The sequence below is a fragment of the Anomaloglossus baeobatrachus genome, chromosome 3 (genome assembly GCF_048569485.1).
Source record: "Anomaloglossus baeobatrachus isolate aAnoBae1 chromosome 3, aAnoBae1.hap1, whole genome shotgun sequence".
NCBI classification, from domain to species: domain Eukaryota; kingdom Metazoa; phylum Chordata; class Amphibia; order Anura; family Aromobatidae; genus Anomaloglossus; species Anomaloglossus baeobatrachus.
Genome location: NC_134355.1, coordinates 84,811,127 through 84,832,922, shown reverse-complemented (window position 1 = coordinate 84,832,922; position 21,796 = coordinate 84,811,127). Strand labels below are relative to the sequence as shown.

Below are 21,796 nucleotides of genomic sequence, written 5' to 3'. Positions count from 1 at the left end.
AGTATTAACTTATTCAACTCTCTATTATCTGCATGCCCATACAGACTGCTTTGGAGGGTTTATCCTGCTGAAAAACTGTCTTTAAATTTCACTTTAAATTTGATGGTGCAGAGAAAAGGTTTATCTAAATATTTATGAGACCATCAAAATCCCCCAAAAAGTTACGTAGTCGAGATCACTTTTCTTGCCAGATGGTTTTGTAAAAACGTCATTTAACATTTAACATGGACAAAACAGAGTTTATTGTCTTTCCTCCTCCTCACTCACCTCCTCCAACAAGCCTTTCCATCAAACTTGATGGTTGCTCACTCACCCCAGTCTCACAAGCTCGTTGCCTTGGAGTAACCCTCGACTCTGCTCTATCCTTCAAGCCACACATCCAAGCCCTCTTCAACTCATGCCGATTACAACTCAAAAATATCTCCCGGATCCGTGCTTTCCTTAACCAAGAATCTTCAAAAACATTAGTGCATGCCCTCATCATCTCCCGCCTCGACTACTGCAACCTCCTGCTCTCTGGCCTCCCTTCCAACACTCTTGCACCCCTCCAATCTATCCTAAACTCTGCAGCCCGCTTAATCCACCTCTCCCCTCGCTACTCCCCAGCCTCGCCACTCTGCCAATCCCTTCACTGGCTTCCCATCGCCCAACGACTCCAGTTCAAAACATTAACCATGACATACAAAGCCATGCACAACCTGTCTCCTCCCTACATCTGTGACCTAGTCTCCCAGTACCTACCTGCACGCAACCTTAGATCCTCACAAGATCTCCTTCTCTGCTCCTCTCTTATTTCCTCTTCCCACAATCGTGTACAAGATTTCTCCCGTGCATCCCCCATACTCTGGAACGCTCTACCTCAGCACATCAGACTCTCCACTACCGTGGAAAGCTTCAAGAGGAACCTCAAGACCCACCTCTTCCAACAAGCCTACAACCTACAATAGCCCTCAGCCCAGTAGACCACTGCGCAACCAGCTCTGTCCTCACCTATTGTACCATCACCCATTCCCTGTAGACTGTGAGCCCTCGCGGGCAGGGTCCTCTCTCCTCCTATACCAGTCTGTCTTGTACTGTTAATGATTGCTGTACGTATACCCTCTTTCACTTGTAAAGCGCCATGGAATAAATGGCGCTATAATAATAAATAATAATAAAATAATAATAATAATTTTGTTGGTTGCCAAAAGGATTGGAAGTAAGATAACAAAGAACCTGCTATTGATGTTTACCACAAATCCAACCCAAAATTGAAAAAGAAAATCCACTTTGTTCCTACACAACACATCACTAGCAGCGCAGCTGGAAAAAGCTTTTCCAATATCTACAAATAAAACAACTTGGAATATAGTCAGCATTGCTGATTTTAGCGGAATATACAAACACATATCCCCCATATAAACGGAGATCTGAAATGTGTTCAATTATAACAAATTACTTTATTAACGGGGTATTCCCATCCCAATAAATGTAGGCATAACACAGAAGTAATATGCCATCACTTAAAGAAGACCTTTCACCAGGTCAAAAGTGGTCAGCAGTTATTTTATTCCCGCTGGTAAGAGTAATCCGTTTTGCTATTTATTAAATCTGTCATATGGTTGCAGAAATATGGGCATATTTAGTGATAATTTTATATTCTTTACCAATGGGGAATGACTCACATGATTCTCTGGAGGCAAGTCTTTATTATGGTTGGTAAATACTATACAAATTTGCACTAAATAAAAAAGTCCATATTTCTAAATCTGCCATACAGTTCCAAAGAAAAAAAAACCTTACATAACAGAACAGTGGGAAAAAAAATAAGATCAGAACACGATACAAGGTTCAAAAGAAAAAAAATGCACCATTATATTAAGGGGAATACATGTACTTACTAAAACAGACACATCAAGAGTGGCAATAGCTCTCTTGTAAAGTTTTGTTTGAGCGCTACTCACTTCCACAAAGGAAACGGAGCACCAGTAAAGACGTTCTGTCGACAAGAGTCTGCCAGCTTTATTCATTAGTAGAGATGAGCGATGTTTGAGGCTCGAGGTTCGCCAATTTTATGTTCGAGTGGGGGGTGTTCGAGAGGCTCGACGAACTCAAGCCTTTTGCTAAAAGCTTGACAGTTCGAGTAACGTTCAAGAACGGTTCGATCAACAAAAGCGTGGCTTTTCACAGTAAAGCTATGTGCACACGTTGCTATCTGCATGCGTCCTGCGTCCCCAGCACAATTTCTCTCCCTTTCCTACTCACCGATCACAGGCATCTCGCTGTACGACTGTAACAAATCTGCGGCGTCTTTTCCTCTTTTGAAAACGGCTGCCGCTTTATTAGTCAATTAGTTATTCCGTGCTTTCCCCGTCGACCGGTGGCCATGATTGGTTGCAGTCAGACACGCCCCCACGATGAGTGACAGCTGTCTCACTGCAACCAATCACAGCCGCCGGCGGGCGGGTCTATATCGTGCAGTAAAATAAATAAATAATAAAAAAAAATTTAAAAAATGCGGTTCCCTCATATTTGATACCAGCCAGCATAAAGCCGCATGGCTGGAGGCTGGTATTGTCAGGATGGGGAGCGTCACGGTATGGGGAGCCGTCCAGCCTAACAATATCACCCAGCAGCCAGCACGGAATTGCCGCATCCATTAGATGTGACAGTCCCGGGACTCTAAACTCATTATTACCCCGATTGCCACCACACCAGGGCAATTCGGGATGAGCTGGGTAATCATGCCAGGCGTCTCCCCGAGACACCTTCCATGATTAAACTGAAAGTGAAAGTAAAGAAACACACACAGCGAAAAATCCTTTATTTGGAATAAAAGACAAAAAACATCCTCTTTCACCATTTTATTAAAATCACCAAATACCCCTTCAGGTCCGAAGTAATCCACACGACACTGTCAGCTCTGCTACATGAAGATGACAGGGAGCGTTCTGTGTCCTCTCCACGTAGCAGCTGAAGTGAACCGAGCTGTAATCTGAGTCTTCAGTCTGCAATGCAGAAGTCAAGATTACCAAATCTGCCTATGTTTTTCATTAGAGCTAGTAGCTGAATGGTTAGAGTGCTCGCCTAAAGGTTACTTTACACACTGCGATATCGGTCCCGATATCGCTAGTGTGGGTATCCGCCCCCATCTGTTGCGCGACACGGGCATATCGCTGCCCGTGCCGCACAACATCGCCCAGAGCCGTCACACATACTTACCTGTCCGGCGACGTCGCTGTGACGGGCGAACCGCCTCCTTTCTAAGGGGGCGGTCCGTGCGGCGTCACAGCGACGTCACTGAAACGTCACTGAACCGCCGCCCAATCGCAGCGGAGGGGCGGAGATGAGCGGGACGTAACATCCCGCCCACCTCCTTCCTTCTGCATAGCGGCCGGGAGGCAGGTAGGGAGAGCTTCCTCGCTCCTGCGGCGTCACACGCAGCGATGTGTGCTGCCGCAGGAACGACGAACAAACTCGTTACTGCTGAAGTAACGATAATTGGGAATGGACCCCCGTGTCGCCGATTAGCGATTTTGCACTGTTTTGCAACGATGCAAAATCGCTTATCGGTGTCACACGCAACGGCATCGCTAATGCGGCCGGATGTGCGTCACAAAATCCGTGACCCCAACGACTCCGCATTAGCGATGTCGCAGCGTGTAAAGCCCGCTTAAGAAGCAGTACTTCACGAGTTCTAGCCCCGGTAAAAATTTTAATTTATTTTTAATTTTAAATTAGAATTATTTATTTATAATTCTAATTTAATTTAATTATGCACTGAGGGGAGGAGCCGGACATCAGGTGTGAGCCAAACCTCTAAAATCGGAGCAGTTCACGGAATGAGGCTGCATTGCTCTCTCTCTTTATCTCAGTCAGTCAGTCTCTCTCTCTGTCCTCTTCTCTCCTCTCTCTCTCTCTTCTCTCCTTTTCTCTCTCTTCTCTCCTTTTCTCTCTCTTCTCTCCTTTTCTCTCTCTCTCCTCTCATTTTTCTCTCCCTTCTCTCTCTCTTCTTTCTCTCTCAGACCTGATGCGGTCACCTGACGGAATCAGCTGACACTAAGTCGAGAGGTGAGGCCGGCTTTTTACCGCCCGGCCGGCTAAACTAATAGCTGATGCTGTCGGACAGGAGTCTGCACAGAAGTGTGTAGTTTGTTTGTTTATTTTTTTGCACTGATGCATCATCTGATTGTATAAAAGCCATTTATACAATCAGCTGCTGTGTCATGTGATTCAGGCCCTTGAACCTGACACATGATCTGATCGCTTTGCCTTCCAGCAATCCGATCAGATTAAATTGGATCCGGATTGGACGGCGTGGGACCCTTGACCCAGGATTACTGTGGAGGGGGGTTCTTTATTTCAATAAAGATGGAGTCACTAATTGTGTTGTGTTTTATTTCTAATAAAAATATTTTTCTGTGTGTTGTGTTTTTTTTTTATCTGTACTAGAAATTCATGGTGGCCCTGTCTAATATTGGCGTGACACCATGAATTTCGGGCTTAGGGCCAGTTGATAATATACAGCTAGCCCTAACCCCAGTGAGCCACCCGTCACCAGGGCTGCTGAAAGAGTTGGATACAGCGCCAAAAGATGGTACTTCTATGAAAGCGCCCTTTTCTGGGGCGGCTGCGGACTGCAATTCGCAGCAGGGGTGCCCAGAAAGCTTGGGCACCCTGAGCTGCGGATTCCAATCCCCAGCTGCCTAGTTGTACCAGGCTGGACACAAAAATTGGGCGAAGCCCACGCCATTTGTTTTTTTAATTATTTCCTGAAATTCATAAAATAATTAAAAAAAAAAAAGGGCTTCCCTATATTTTTGGTTCCCAGCCGGGTACAAATAGGCAGCTGGGGGTTGGGGGAAGCCCGTAGCTGCCTGCTGTATCTGGCTAGCATACAAAAACATGGCGAAGCCCACGTAATTTTTTGGGGGGGCAAAAAACTCCTGCATACTGTCCTGGATGGAGTATGCTGAGCCTTGTAGTTCTGCAGCTGCTGTCTGACTGTATTGAGGAGAGCAGACAGCAGCTGCAGAACTACAAGACTCAGCATACTCCATCCAGGACTGTATGCAGGAGTTTTTGCCCACCAAAAAAATGACGGGGGCTTCGCCATATTTTTGTATGATAGCCAGGTACAGCAGGCAGTTACGGCTGCCCTCAACCCCCAGCTGCCTATTTGTACCCGGCTGGGAACAAAAAAAAATAGGGAAGCCCTTTTTTTTTCATTATTATTTCATAAATTTCATGAAACAATTAAAAAAAAACAAATCAACATGAGCTTCGCCACATTTTTGTGTCCAGCCAGGTACAACTAGGCAGCTGGGGATTGGAATCCGCAGCACAGGTTGGCCTGAGCTTTTTGGGCCCCTTTGCTGCGAATTGCAGACTGTGGGCGCCCCAGAAAATGGCGCTTTCATAGAAGCGCCATCATCTGGCTCTGTATCCAACTCTTCCAGCAGCCCTGAAGCCGGGTGGCTTGCTGGGTAATAATGAGTTAATACTAACTTTGTTTTACTAGCTAGTATTAAGGCTATGTGCGCACGTTGCGCAAATACATGCAGTTACGCTGCGCTTTGTAGTGCAGCGTAACTGCATGCGTCCTGCGTCCCCTGCACAGTCTATGGAGATTGTGCAGGGGCCGTGCGCACGTGGCGCTTTAGAGCGCAGCGCTTCGGCTACTGCCGAAGCGCTGCGTAAAAAGAAGTGACATGTCTTTCCTGCGCTTTGCCGGCAGCTCCTGCTCTGTCTATGGGAGGAGCTGCAGGCAGAGCACATGGAATCGGCTTCACTACGGACATTTTCCGCAACGATTACAAGCGCACATGTGCTCTTCAGATCGCTGCAGAAATTTCTGCAGTGAACTGTACGCAACGTGCGCACATAGCCTAAGTCAGAGATTCTTAATGTCAGGCAAGTTTGACCCGGCCATTAACCCTTTCACGACCGGCCGATTTTTCGCTTTCCGTTTTTTTTTTTCGCCATTCTTTTTCTGAGAGACGTAACTTTTTTATTTTTCAGTCAATATGGTCATGTGAGGGCTCATTTTTTGCGGAACGAGCTGTACTTTTAAATGAAACCATCAGTTTTACCATATTGTGTACTAGAAAATGGCAAAAAAATTCCAAATGCTGAAAAATTGCAAAAAAAGTGCGATAGCACTATAGTTTTTGAGATATTTTATTCACTGTGTTCACTATATGGTAAAACTGATGTGTGGGTGTGATGCCTCAGGTCAGTGCGAGTTCGTAGACACCAAACATGTATAGGTTTACTTTTATATAAGGGGTTAAAAAAAAATCGGAAGTTTGTCCGAAAAAAGTGGCGCACATTTTACGCCATATTCCGTGACCCGTAGCGTTCTCATTTTTCGGGATCTTAGGCTCAATGACGGCTTATTTTTTGCGTCTCGAGCTGACGTTTTTACCGGTACCATTTTTGCGCAGATGCTACGTTTTGATCGCCTCTTATTGCATTTTGCGCAAAAGTTGTGGCGACAAAAAAACGTCGTTTTGGCGTTTGGAATTTTTTTGCCGCTACGCCGTTTACTGATCAGATTAATTGATTTTATATTTTGATAGATCGGGCGTTTCTGAACGCGGCGATACCAAATGTGTGTATATTTTTTATTTTTTTAACCCTTTAATTTTCAATGGGGCGAATGGGGGGTGATTTGAACTTTTAGGTTTTTTTGTTTTTTTTTAATTTTTTAAAACTTATTTTTTTACTTTTTTTTTTTATTTTACTAGTCCCCCTAGGGGGCTATTGCGATCAGCATTCCGATCGCTCTGCAGTATCTGCTGATCACAGCTGGAAGGCTGTAAACAGCAGATACGCTGTCTTTCTCTTTTGCTGTGCCCCGGGCACAGCGAAAGTGAAACCAATTCATGTGTAGTACAGGAGTCATCACATGACCCTGTACTACCATGACAACTATCGGGAGTCACGTGATCGCGTCACGTGACTTCCGGTTTCGGCGGTAAGTAAAACTTTACCGCGATTGCGCTTATAATGGCGCTGTCATGTATTGACAGCGCCATTATAAGGGGTTAATCGGCACGAGCAGATAACGATTCTGCTCGTGCCTAGCAGGCACACATCTCAGCTGTGAAAATCAGCTGAGATGTGTGCCGATCGCGGCATGCTGCCGCCGGAGGACCGCGGGCAGTAAGATTATGTCATTTAGGACGTAATTTTACGGCCCGCGGTCGTTAAGGGGTTAAGAATCTCCAATAAAGGGTTAAAAAAAAAAAAAAAAAAGACATCACAGAGAGAAAAAATACTTTAATAGAAATAAATACACAGACACACTTAGAGACTCCATGTTTATTACTCCCTGTCATCCCTCCACGATCCATGGTCGTCTGTCTTCTTTCTCCTTCAACCCATGCAGCTCTGGTACATCAGACAGCGCTGCATGGGAGGAAGACGCTGCTGCTACCTGTGCACTGCAGTCTATTCACTTAGAGAGAGTGAGCAGAGGCTGCAGGCTGTAAGCGGTGACGTCACCGCTGACAGGCGGGTTGCTATAGCAACGGTGATCGCCGTTATTGACCGGCTGTGGCAGCCGGTGAATAACGGAACGGGGAAGCCGACCATGTGCTAGAGCATTTTGCCGGTATACGGAGATGCTGGAACGATCACCGCGTACCGGAGAGATGCAATGACAGGACCTAGCATGACATCATAGCCATGTGACCAGTGTGTAGCCAATGAGATAATAGACATGTGAATTGTCACATGCTTTTTTTTACGTCACGGAAGGTCCTATCATCAGTGCTGGTTACCGGGAGGACGCAGCGTTTATCGGAAGGAAAAGCGGCGGGAGACAGAGTGCAGGATGCGTCGTGGGGACCTGTAAGCGTAATGGCAATGTTTATTAACTGTATGTGTACATTTATAATGTGTTTTTATGTGTTTGTGTTTGCCTGCCATTGGTTTCAATGGGGCTCGAGAGGTTCGTCGAACGGTTCGTCGAGCCGAACTCGAACGCGGCCTCCGTTTGACGAACCGAACTGAACTCGATCCTTTAGAGCAGGGCTGTGGAGTCGGTAAGCCAAACCTTCGACTCCGACTCCGACTCCTCAAATTCTCTTGCACCGACTCCGACTCCGGCTCCGACTCCGACTCCGGCTCCGGCTCCGACTCCTACATATATTGCTTAGTTAGGTGAAAAATTTATTGTAGTACATGAATATGTGTATGTGAACATCAGACATTTAATATTTTTTATGATACGATAATCAAGATATTTGGATAGAACATAAAATATATTTATTGGAATACAACTTTAGAACACAAAAAACTGTAATAAATTGTAAATATGTAATACACTATGTAATATACAGTAGATTACATATATATCTTGTGTGTGTATATACACTGTGTGTATATATATATATATATTACATATTTACAATTTATTAGTTTTTTGTGTTCTAAAGTTGTATTCCAATAAATATTTTATGTTCTATCCAAATATCTTGATTATTGTATCATAAAAACAATTAAATGTCTGATGTTCACATTGTACTACAATAAATTTTTCACTTAAATATAAGCATTATACTAAATGTTATTATTTAGTAAAATATTCAGCACATTCTGCATTGCACTCCTGTCCCCAATTTATTATATATTTTAAGAGTCGGAGTCGGTGCATTTTATACCGACTCCGACTCCGACTCCACCAAAATGAGCTCCGACTCCGACTCCACGACTCCGACTCCGACTCCACAGCCCTGCTTTAGAGGCTCGCTCATCTCTGTTCATTAGAACAGGAGGTGTTCGCTCCTTGGCAGATACCTGTTGATGGGACGTCGTCAGTGCTGCTCGCTTCCAAGGAGGTATATGTAAGGTATTGAGAACAATGTTTATTGCGGACGTTTACTGAATCCACACACACACCGGATGAACAAACCAGAAATAGGTACCGGCCACAACCTACATCGAAATACACCAACCTTTTCACTTGATTGTCTTCTTTTTTTTACTTGGATGTAATCTGTTTCCACCTTTTCAGCCAATTCCAGTTTTCTTTTGTTCCGTTTAAAAGCAGCGAGGCTTAACTCTGAGAAAATTAATGTGTGCACAGTTACCGTAAATAACCACAATTATCATTGTCATAAAGAACATACTAAAATACATTTATGTCACCTACTAAGATTGCTAGCGAATATATAAAGATAAAATTCACAATAATCAAACTTGCAAAATTAAAAGATTAACTTTCCTTTATTTTATTTATAAGCTAAACGTGTCATAAAATTAAAGGGAATCCATCAAGAAGACTTCAGTATGGAACCTAGTGATATGAGTGTAATACAACAATAAAAATGACATGCTCACCACATCAGGCCATCTGTGTCCTATCCACACCCTATTCCTGCCCTGCCCGGCGAGCTCTCTATCTCTCCTTCGTACGTTGCGCAGGTCTACGGGTATAGAGCGAGCGGGCATGTTCCCCTAAAGTGTCCCAAACCTAGAGCTGGGAGTCTCTGAGTATTTAGGCACCTCTCCCTGTGGAAAGGTGCCTGAGCAATTAGATTCCTTCTGCGTTTAGTTCCAGCTACTATTTCTGTCTCAAACATGTACTCCTACTTGCCGCTTCAACTCCATCATGCTAACCTCCAGTACTGACCCCTGTTTACTGATTTTGGCTCGGTCCTACCTGTCCTCCAGTACCTGCATCTCTGACATTATGGTCAGCTAATACAGAAAAGAGATTTTAAGGCAAGAAAAATTTTTTTATGCAAGTGAATTTATTATTATTATTGACAGACTGCAAAGTGAACTTCAACAAGAGCAACACCACCGACGTTTTGGCATAGAGCCTTTCTCAAGGTAGTTGCATCACGTACAAGAACAGGATCACGTGGGTCACAACGGACAACCGGAATGAAAAAACAGAAGTAAGGTTCTTCACGTTTGCACAATGTACTCGCTTTCAGGGAGTGACTGTGTCTCTATAGGACGTGGGTGAACACTTGCAGGGATGGCCCGAGGAAGGCAGCAGTGGCAGTGACAGTGGCAGCAGTTTAAAATTTCATTTGAGTGCTGGGGTTATACATTACTATTTTCAGTACCTTTTTACCCCTAAGCATCTAACATTAGTGGTTAAGCCTGAAATTACTCTTACGATAATAGAGAAAAGAGGACTGCCCTGAAGTAGTACCTGGTGTCTACTGGCAGCCCTGGCCATCCTTACCATCAGAGGCTCTAGTGAAGACCCAACAGACCAGTGTTCCTCAACTCCAGTCATCAAGACCCACCAACAGTTAATATTTTCAGAATTTCCTTAGTATTCCACAAACGATAATTTAATCACTTACATAGGTGATAATTCCACAACTTGTGCATTGCTAAGGAAATCCTGAAAACATGCACTGTTGGTGGGTCTTGAGGACTTGAGATGAGGAATATGGCAATAGACACTTATCCAAGCCCCTTCAGGTTACACCCGCTAGTGTGACACTGTCTTGTGCTAATCTGATAGGCTAGCACTGAGAAATTCAAGCTTTGATGTCACATTCAAATTATCCTTGATCCCACACAAAGTATTTGCAAAACACATATCAGGCTTGACTTGGGTGGGTGAACAAACTACTTCTTGCTATGACCATTTAGACTTTTGATTTCTGAATATTACTGCTTATGGTATCTTCAGGTATCCATCCATTAAACATTTGTATTAAGTTTTTTTTATTGTAAAATAAATGCTCTGCGTGGCTGTGCGTTTTCTTCAGAATCCTAGACATATTTTGTATTTCCTTCACCCACTCGTGTATGGGAGTTTTTTTGTGGCTGATGTACTCAATGATTCTCATGGAACTTTCAATTTAAATTCAAGTGAAATTAGTTTTTCTATCCTTAATAACCCTCTGTGCACTATTTCCAATTTCGGGGCTTTTGTTGCAATAACAATGCATTGAAACACACTACTTAGTCAGAAGTATAATAGGACTTAAATATTGATTACTTAAGGACTGTAGTAAATGTTAGGGTCTAGTCATGGGTCTAGCAGCAGTTTCAAGGTTTTTGTTATTATTCCGAAGAAGGACTAAGTGAAAAATAAAGTTTAAAAAAAAACACTAAAAACAAAAAGTTTAAAACCTCCCCTTTTTCCTCCCCCCAAAAATATGGTATCACCATATCAGCAAAGTCTGGTCCATGAGAATGTCAAATGAACCTGTATAGTAGAGGGCTAAAAAGAAAATCAAAATGCCAGAATTGTAATTTTTGGGAGGAACAAGGCCCCTGATCCAAAAAAATGCTATGTATTATTGTTTTCTCTTCCTAATAATGTTCCCAATTTTTTTTCCAACAAAAATAAAATATATATTTTTAATGGACAAAAAATTGAGAACATACATACACATACATATTTATATACATACATTATATATATATATATATATATATATATATATATATATATATATATATATATATATTACTAGAAGGTGGCCCGATTCTACGCATCGGGTATTCTAGAATTTACGTATTGTGTAGTTAATGTATGATTTTTGTTATATATATAGATGTTGTTGTGTGTAGTTACCAAGTGTTTGTGTAGGGGCTGTACATGTTCTGGGTGTTGTCTGGGTGTGGCGGGGGGTGAGAGCGGTGTTGTTTGTGTGTTGCGTTGTGTGTCGTTATTTGTGGAGCGCTGTGTGTCTGTATCGTTGTGTGTGTGTGTGTTGCACGGTTTGTGTGGGTGTGGGGTGTGTGTGTGTGTTTTGGGGGGAGGTATGTTTTGTGCAATGTGTGTGTTGTGCGGTAAGTGCGTATATTTGTGTGTGCCGCGGTGTTTGGGTGTTGGGTGTTGTGTGTGTGCGGCGTTGTCTGTGTGTGGGTGTCTGTGTAGGGCAGTGTTTGTGGTTCCCAGTGTGTGTGTGTGTGGTGTGTTGTGCAGTGCGTGTGTGGCAGTGTGTGTGTGTGTGTGTGTGTTTTGGGGGGAGGTGTGCACCCTCCATCGTGCTCCATCCCCCATGCTGCGCACCCCCCATTGTGCTCCATCCCCACTCCCCATTGTGCTCCATCCCCCATGCTGCGCATTCCCCATCATGCTCCATCCCCCATGCTGCGCACTCCCAAACGTGCTCCATCCCCCATGCTGCGTACTCCCCATCGTGCTCTATCCCCCATGCTGCGCACTCCCAAACGTGCTCCATCACCCATGCTGCGCAATCCCCATCATGCTCCATCCCCCAAGCTGCGCACTCCCAAACGTGCTCCATCCCCCATGCTGCGCACTCCCCATCGTGCTCCATCCCCCATGCTGCGCACTCCCCATCGTGCTCTATCCCCCAAGCTGCGCACTCCCAAACGTGCTCCATCCCCCATGCTGCGCACCCCCCATCGTGCTCCATCTCCCATGCTGCGCACTCCCCATCGTGCTCCATCCCCCATGCTGCGCACTCCCCATTGTGCTCCATCCCCCATGCTGCGCACTCCCAAACGTGCTCCATCACCCATGCTGCGCACTCCCCATCGTGCTCCATCCCCCATGCTGCGCACCCCCCATCGTGCTCCATCCCCCATGCTGCACACTCCCAATCGTGCTCCATCCCCCATGCTGCGCACCCCCCCATCGTGCTCCATCCCCCATGCTGCGCACCCCCCATCGTGCTCCATCCCCCATGCTGCGCACTCCCCATCGTGCTCCATCCCCCATGCTGTGCACCCCCCATTGTGCTCCACAGTCACACATCAGACAGTAAACACGCACACATCTGATCGCATACACTCACACACACACTCCACTTCTCCCTGTGCCCACCGGTGGGCGGTCCCAGTAGCTGTGCTGCACGCCGTGCTCCTCTGCCGACACTCACAGATCCGATCGCATACACACACACACACACTGACGATATCGCACATACGCGCTCACACAATCACAACATCCGAAGATACCACATGCTTTCGGCCATGTGATCCTCCGGCAGGTCCTGGAAGGTCACTGCACAGTATCGCCGCCGAGAAGCAAGCGATATCACGGGATGTTGTGAGTGTGTGGATGCGATCTGATGTGTGTGTGAGAGTGAGTGTGATCTGATGTGGATGTGTGTGTGTATATGTGTGTGCGTGTGTGTGTGTGTTCCGCCGCTGCAGGACCTTGATGCGCTCACCTCGGGGCGAGAGGCCATTCCGTGTGAGGGGCAGAGCCTGGGCGAGCGGCCAATCCGTTTGGGGGGCGGAGCTGAGGCGAGCGGCCAGTCCGTGCGGGGGGAGGAGCCGAGGCGAGCGGCCAATCCGTGAGGCCGAGCGGCCAATCCGTGCGGGGGGCCATGGCGAATCCGTGAAGCCGAGCGGCCAATCCGTGCGGTGGGGCGGGGCCATGGCGAGCCCAGCGGCCAATCCGCTGTTTTTCTCCGTAAGGACATGGCCAATCCGTTGGGGGGGGCGGACCCGAGGCGAGGCAAGCGGCCAATCCGTGCAGGGGGGAGGAGCCGAGGCAAGGCGAGCGGCCAATCCATGCGGGGGGGGGGGGGGGCCATGGCGAGCCCAGCGGCCAATCCGCTGTTTGTCACTGTAAGGACACAATTGTGGAGCAAGACAGAGACAGACAGACGGAATAGGGCAAATATATATATATATATATATATATATATATATATATATACACACATACACACATATACAGACACACATATATATATATATATATATATATATTATATATATACACACACACACACACACATACACAGGCGCGTGCGCGCACAGCACTTCCAAATTTTCAGATTCTCAGATTTTTCATTTTAGGCGTTTTAAGTAAAGTGTAAATTGTTCTTTCATTCTATAAACTACTGACAACGTCTCTGAATTTCCAAGCAATAAATTTTGCATTTATTTTCTGAAAATGAGAAATGGTCAAAATAACAAAACTATGCATTGCTTTCAGACCTCAAATAATGCAAAGAAAACAAGTTCCTAATCATTTAGAAACAAAAATACTAATGTTTTAACTCAGGAAGGAGTTCAGAAATCAATATTTTGTGGAATAAACATGATTTTTAATCACAGCTTTCATGAATCTTGGCATGCTTTCCACCAGTCTTTCACACTGCTTTTGGGTGACTTTATGCCACCCTGGTGAAAAAATGTAAGCAGTTCTTCTTTGTTTGATGGCTTGTGACTATCCACCTTCCTCTTGATTTAATTCCAGAGGTTTTCAATGGGGTTCAGGTCTGGAGATTGGGCTGGCCATGACTGGGTTTTTATGTGGTGGTCCTTCATCCACACATTGATTGACCTAGCTATGTGGCATGGTGCATTGTCCTGCTGTAAAAAAACAGTTCTCAGAGTTGGGGAAAGGTGGAAAGCATGCCAAGACGTATGAAAGCAAGGATTAAAAATCATGGTTATTCCACAAGATATTGATTTCTGAACTCTTCCTGAGTTAAAACATTAGTATTTCTAAATGATTATGAACTTGTTTTCTTTGCATTATTTGAGGTCTGAAAGAAATACATTTTTTGTTATTTTGACCATTTCTCATTTTCAGAAAATAAAAAAAAAATGTATTGCTTTGAAATTTGGAGACATGTCAGTAGTTTATAGAATAAAAGAGCAATTTAAATTTTACTCAAAAATATACCTATCAAGAGAAAAATCAGAAAAACTGACAATTTTGCAGTGGTCTCTTAATTTTTGCGTATATATAATTTAAAAATAAGTAAAAAGCTAAAACTTTGTTATTTCCATTAAAGAGGTCTAACCCAATACTCCTGACATTTCCCTTCTGCTTTAATAATAAACTCAGCTTTAATTCAGAGCTATTGGTATACCCACGTATGCTCGTGATGGGGTCTGATGAGAGCCATGTAAGGTTCACCACGCTGAATTCCACGCATGGAACGTCCTACAGAAATATTTGGTTAACAATTATACTCTACAGCAGGAAATTAGCAGTTCTCCCTGTCTTCAGTATTAAGAGGGACAAAGACAAAACAAACGAGAAGAGACCGCAGATGAAAGCACGTTACAAATATCGCTCTGTTTGGCAGACGTTTATCAAGATCGTGCTAAACAACGCAAGGAACAGTGAGATCCAAGATAATCGCTTTCAACTGTCTGAATGTAAATAGACAACAGATGACGCTCATAGTATATCCCAATCCTCCCCAAGGTCATATCATGAGGAAGCCATGAGTACATGTCACATTAAGATTAATAGCCATACAAGAGGGAACTAAACAACACCACTTAATTTTGCCACAGCTAAAGTCCGGCACCCAAAAGTCTAAGAACTTGGCGTCTCCCGCATGCACCCAAAAAGGATAAATAGCAGGGTAAGATTATACAGGGATGGACTAACAAAAAGAAACCCTGAGGCTATGTTTCCATGATTTTTTTTGTGTGCATAAAATCCGCTGAGTTTAACAGTTCTAGCAAACTGGATGTGAATGCTTCAAAAGTAATATCCTCTGTTTGTTTAAAAATGCTGTTAAAATGTTAAATTTGTGTTTTTTTCCCTTTAAGGGCTTCTTTGGGGAGCCCGAAAAAGCTCATGGGAAAGAAGGGAATTTTGTTTACTTACCGTAAATTCCTTTTCTTCTAGCTCCTATTGGGAGACCCAGACAATTCGGGTGTATAGCTTCTGCCTCCGGAGGCCACACAAAGTATTACACTTTAAAAAGTGTAACCCCTCCCCTCTGCCTATACACCCTCCCGTGCATCACGGGCTCCTCAGTTTTGGTGCAAAAGCAGGAAGGAGGAAAGTTATAAATTGGTCTAAGGTAAATTCAATCCGAAGGATGTTCGGAGAACTGAAACCATGAACCAAAAGAACAATTCAACATGAACAACATGTGTACACAAAAGAACAACAGCCCGAAGGGAACAGGGGCGGGTGCTGGGTCTCCCAATAGGAGCTAGAAGAAAAGGAATTTGCGGTAAGTAAACAAAATTCCCTTCTTCTTTGTCGCTCCATTGGGAGACCCAGACAATTGGGACGTCCAAAAGCAGTCCCTGGGTGGGTAAAAGAATACCCCAATAAAAAGAGCCGACAACGGCTCCCTCTTACAGGTGGGCAACCGCCGCCTGAAGGACTCGCCTACCTAGGCTGGCATCCGCCGAAGCATAGGTATGCACCTGATAGTGTTTCGTGAAAGTGTGCAGACTCGACCAGGTAGCCGCCTGACACACCTGCTGAGCCGTAGCCTGGTGCCGCAATGCCCAGGATGCACCCACGGCTCTGGTAGAATGGGCTTTCAGCCCTGCAGGAATCGGAAGCCCAGAAGAACGGTAGGCTTCAAGAATCGGTTCCTTGATCCACCGAGCCAAGGTTGACTTGGAAGCCTGCGACCCCTTACGCTGGCCAGCGACAAGGACAAAGAGCGCATCAGAACGGCGCAGGGGCGCCGTGCGAGAAATGTAGAGCCGGAGTGCTCTCACTAGATCTAACAAATGCAACTCCTTTTCACATTGGTGAACTGGATGAGGACAAAAAGAAGGTAAGGAGATATCCTGATTGAGATGAAAAGGGGATACCACCTTAGGGAGAAATTCCGGGACCGGACGCAGAACCACCTTATCCTGGTGAAAAACCAGGAAGGGGGCTTTGCATGACAGCGCTGCCAACTCCGACACTCTACGGAGCGATGTGACTGCCACTAGAAAGACCACCTTCTGCGAAAGACGTGAAAGGGAGACATCCCGCAGTGGCTCGAAAGGTGGTTTCTGAAGAGCCTTTAGCACTCTGTTAAGATCCCATGGTTCCAGCGGCCTCTTGTAAGGTGGGACTATGTGGCAAACTCCCTGCAGGAACGTGCAGACCTGCGGAAGCCTGGCTAGACGCTTTTGAAAAAATACGGATAGCGCCGATACTTGTCCCTTGAGAGAGCCGAGAGACAACCCCTTGTCCATTCCGGACTAAAGGCAAGAAAGAATAGTGGTAAGGCAAACGGCCAGGGGGTAAAACCCTGATCAGAGCACCAGGATAAGAAGATCCTCCAAGTCCTATGATAGATCTTGGCGGACGTTGGTTTCCTGGCCTGTCTCATAGTGGCAATGACATCTTGAGATAAGCCTGAGGACGCTAGTAGCCAGGACTCAATGGCCACACAGTCAGGTTGAGGGCCGCAGAATTCAGATGGAAAAATGGCCCTTCCGAGACAGCAAGTCTGGTCGGTCTGGGAGTGCCCACGGTTGACCCACCGTGAGGTGCCACAGATCCGGGTACCACGACCTCCTCGGCCAGTCTGGAGCGACGAGGATGGCGCGGCGGCAGTCGGACTTGATCTTGCGTAACACTCTGGGCAGCATTGCCAGAGGAGGAAATACATAAGGCAGTCGAAACTGCGACCAATCCTGAACTAATGCGTCCGCCGCCAGAGCTCTGTGATCTTGAGACCGTGCCATGAATGCCGGGACCTTGTTGTTGTGCCGAGACCCCATGAGGTCGACGTCCGGCGTCCCCCAGCGGCAACAGATCTCTTGAAACACGTCCGGGTGAAGAGACCATTCCCCTGCATCCATGCCCTGGCGACTGAGAAAGTCTGCTTCCCAGTTTTCTACGCCCGGGATGTGAACTGCGGAGATGGTGGAGGCTGTGGCCTCCGCCCACAGCAGAATCCGCCGAACTTCTTGGAAGGCTAGACGGCTGCGCGTGCCGCCCTGGTGGTTGATGTACGCGACCGCCGTGGCGTTGTCCGACTGTATGCGGATCTGCCTGCCCTCCAGCCACCGATGGAACGCCTTTAGGGCTAGGTACACTGCCCTTATCTCCAGAACATTGATCTGAAGGGAGGACTCTGTCGGAGTCCAGGTTCCCTGAGCCCTGTGGTGGAGAAAAACCGCTCCCCACCCTGACAGACTCGCGTCCGTCGTGACCACAGCCCAGGATGGGGGCAGGAAGGATTTTCCCTTCGACAGAGAAGTGGGAAGAAGCCACCACTGAAGAGAGGTTTTGGCTGCCAGAGAAAGGGAGACGTTGCTGTCTAGGGACGTCGACCTCCTGTCCCATTTGCGGAGAAGGTCCCATTGGAGTGGACGCAGATGAAACTGCACAAAGGGGACTGCCTCCATCGCTGCCACCATCTTCCCCAGGAAGTGCATGAGGCGCCTCAAGGGGTGTGACTGGACCCAAAGGAGAGAGTGCACCTCAGCTTGCAGCGAACGCTGTTTGTCCAGCGGAAGCTTGACTATCGCTGAGAGAGTATGAAACTCCATTCCGAGGTAAGTCAGTGATTGGTCCGGAGTCAATTTTGACTTTGGGAAATTGATGATCCACCCGAACCTCTGGAGAGTCTCCAGAGCAACGGCCAGGCTGTGTTGACATGCCACCCGGGAGGGTGCCTTGACCAGGAGATCGTCTAAGTAAGGGATCACCGAGTGGCCCTGAGAGTGCAGGACTGCCACAACGGATGCCATGACCTTGGTGAAGACCCGTGGGGCTGTCGCCAGGCCGAAAGGCAGTGCCACGAACTGAAGGTGTTCGTCCCCAATGGCGAAACGCAGGAAGCGTTGATGCTCTGGTGCGATCGGCACATGGAGATAGGCATCCCTGATGTCGACTGATGCTAGGAAGTCTCCTTGTGACATCGGAGCGATGACAGAGCGGAGGGATTCCATGCGAAACCGTCTGGTTCTCACATGTCTGTTGAGCAATTTGAGGTCCAAAACGGGACGGAATGGTCCGTCCTTTTTTGGCACCACGAACAGGTTGGAGTAAAAACCGCGACCACGTTCCTGAAAAGGAACGGGGATCACAACTCCTTCTGACTTCAGAGTGTCCACCGCCTGAGCAAGTGCATCGGCTCGCTCGGGGGGCGGAGATGTTCTGAAGAAATGAGTCGGAGGACGAGAGCAGAACTCTATCCTGTAACCGTGAGACAGAATGTCTCTCACCCATCGGTCTTGGACATGTGGCCACCAGGCGTCGCCAAAGCGGGAGAGCCTGCCACCGACCGAGGATGCGGTTTGTGGAGGCCGAAAGTCATGAGGAGGCCGCCTTGGAGACGGTGCCTCCGGCGGTCTTTGGAGGACGTGACTTAGACCGCCATGCAGAAGAGTTCCTCTGGCTCTTCTGTGGCCTGTTGGACGAGGATGATTGGGATCTGGCTGAGGGCCGAAAGGACCGAAACCTCGCCTGAATTTTCCGTTGCTGAGGTCTTTTTGGCTTGGATTGGGGTAAGGACGAGTCCTTTCCCTTAGATTGCTTAATAATTTCATCCAATTGCTCGCCAAACAATCGGTCGCCAGAAAAAGGCAAACCGGTCAAGAACTTCTTGGAAGCAGAGTCTGCCTTCCATTCGCGTAGCCACATGGCCCTGCGGACTGCCACCGAATTGGCGGATGCTACCGCTGTACGGCTAGCAGAGTCCAGGACGGCGTTCATGGCGTAGGACGAAAAAGCCGACGCCTGAGAAGTCAAAGACGCTACTTGTGGAGCAGAGGTACGTGTGACCGGATTAATCTCAGACAGACAAGCTGAGATAGCTCGGAGTGCCCACACGGCTGCAAAGGCCGGGGCGAAAGACGCGCCTGTGGCTTCAAAGATGGATTTCATTAGGAGCTCTATCTGCCTGTCAGTGGCATCCTTGAGCGATGAACCGTCAGCCACTGCTACTACGGATCTAGCCGCCAGTCTAGAGACTGGAGGATCCACCTTGGGACATTCAGCCCAACCCTTGACTACGTCAGAGGGGAAGGGGTAACGTGTGTCATTAAGGCGCTTAGAAAAGCGCTTGTCCGGAAAAGCTCTGTGCTTCTGGACAGCATCTCTGAAGTTAGAGTGATCGAAAAAAGCACTCCGTGTACGTTTGGGAAACCTAAACTGGTGTTTCTCCTGCTGTGAAGCCGACTCCTCCACAGGTAGAGGCGGGGGAGATAGATCTAGCACCTGGTTGATTGACGCTATAAGGTCATTTACTATGGCGTCCCCTTCAGGTGTATCAAGATTGAGAGCAACGTCAGGGTCAGAGCCCTGGGCTGCGACCTCTGCCTCATCCTCCAGAGAGTCCTCAAGCTGAGACCCCGAACAGCGTGATGAAGTCGGGGAAGATTCCCAGCGAGCCCGCTTAGCCGGTCTGGGACTGCGGTCCGTGCCGGAGTCCTCCACGTGATACCTAGGGGCCACCCCAGGAGCATGCTGCGGCGCAGACCGAGATGGGCCTGGGGGCGATGACCCCGCAGTGCCTGGGGCCTGTGTAAGGGCCGGTCTGGACTGTAAGGCTTCTAGTATCTTAGCAGACCATTTGTCCATAGACTGAGCCATGGATTGTGAAAGTGACTCAGAGAGTTTCTCAGCTAAAACTGCAAACTCTGTCCCTGCCGCCTGGACAGGGGAGGCCGGCGGTTCTACCTGGGCCGAGGGTCCCACCAGTGCCCGAGGCTCCGGCTGAGCGAGTGCCACAGGGCCCGAGCATTGCTCACAGTGAGGGTAGGTGGAACCTGCAGGTAGCATAGCCGCACAAGAGGTACAGGTTGCAAAATAACCCTGTGTCTTGGCACCCTTGCTCCTTGTGACCGACATGCTGTTCTCTCCTAGGAGAGTAATCACTGAGGGTATATAGCCAAAGGCTAAACACTGCGGCCGAACCTAGAAAATGTATACAAATATAATATAAATATATATATATATATATATACAGTTCGGCACCCTAGGGGGACCAGCACCGGGTGACCGGTGTGGCTTACCGACCGCCCAGAGCGGTGTGTGTCCACCAGATTCCCTGCCTTGGGTCTCCCAGAGCTGCAGCCAGAAGTCCTCCACCGGCAGAATGTGTTTAAAACATGGCTGCCGGCGTTCTAAGGGGAGGAGGGAGCCGTGGGCGTGATCAATAAAGTGCGGGAATCTGGTGCCCCAGAGTGATGAGTGAGGGGGGAGGAGGACACTAAAGTATGCTCCAGCCCTCACAGTCGACGTCAGGCCGACCGTCCCGCCCTTACCCCTGACTGGCAGGCCCGGGGGCGGGAGTTTAATGCACTAGGCCGCAAAAGCCGGGGACTAAATTTAATACCGCGGCCGGCAAGCAGGCGCGGTCGGCGCGGTAGTCCCAGTCGTCACACAAAAACAGCAGCCGCCGCAGCGTCTGAGACCAAGTGCTCCATGCACCGTCCCCAAGGGGACACAGAGTACCTTTATGATGCAGGGCCTGTCCCTGATGATACTCAGTCTCCTGTCCGTCAGAATCCCACAGGGGCTGCGGAGGGAGCCCGGTCCCAGTGCCTGGATGACCGGTTAGGATCCCACTTCTCCCAGAGCCTCTAAGGGATGGGGAAGGAAAACGGCATGTGGCTCCAGCCTCTGTACCCGCAATGGGCACCTCAACCTTAACAGCACCGCCGACTTAGTGGGGTGAGAAGGGAGCATGCCGGGGGCCCTGTTAGGGGCCCTCTTTTCTTCCATCCGATACAATCAGCAGCTGCTGCTGACTAAAATGGGAGCTTGAGTGAATGTGTGCCTCCTTCAACACAAAGCATAAAAACGGAGGAGCCCGTGATGCACGGGAGGGTGTATAGGCAGAGGGGAGGGGTTACACTTTTTAAAGTGTAATACTTTGTGTGGCCTCCGGAGGCAGAAGCTATACACCCGAATTGTCTGGGTCTCCCAATGGAGCGACAAAGAAAAAACGCAGCTGCGTTTTAAAGTTCAGTATGTATGTTGGTGCCGAAACTTGAGAAAAGATACAGAATGTTTGAATGTGGGAACATCGGTCGTTTAAAAAAATAAAAAATGTTCTTGCCATTAGTATTAGTAAGGACATGTTGATTACTTCCAATGCATATAAGAACAGGTATATCTGCTCTTGAAACTAAGAAAAAAAATATAAAAAACATTACATAAAAAAAAACAAAAAAAAACCAG

General features: G+C 47.3%; 1 protein-coding gene across 2 annotated transcripts in view; it reads right to left on the bottom strand.

Moving 5' to 3' along the window:
• The window catches only part of TASP1 (taspase 1), a 231,985-nt gene that overhangs the window by 133,617 nt on the left and 76,572 nt on the right, over positions 1-21,796 (bottom strand). For both annotated transcript variants that reach the window (XM_075338063.1, XM_075338064.1), the window contains exon 9: positions 8,943-9,049. In XM_075338063.1, the coding sequence (XP_075194178.1) occupies positions 8,943-9,049 (107 nt within the window). The remainder of the gene's footprint in view (positions 1-8,942; positions 9,050-21,796) is intronic.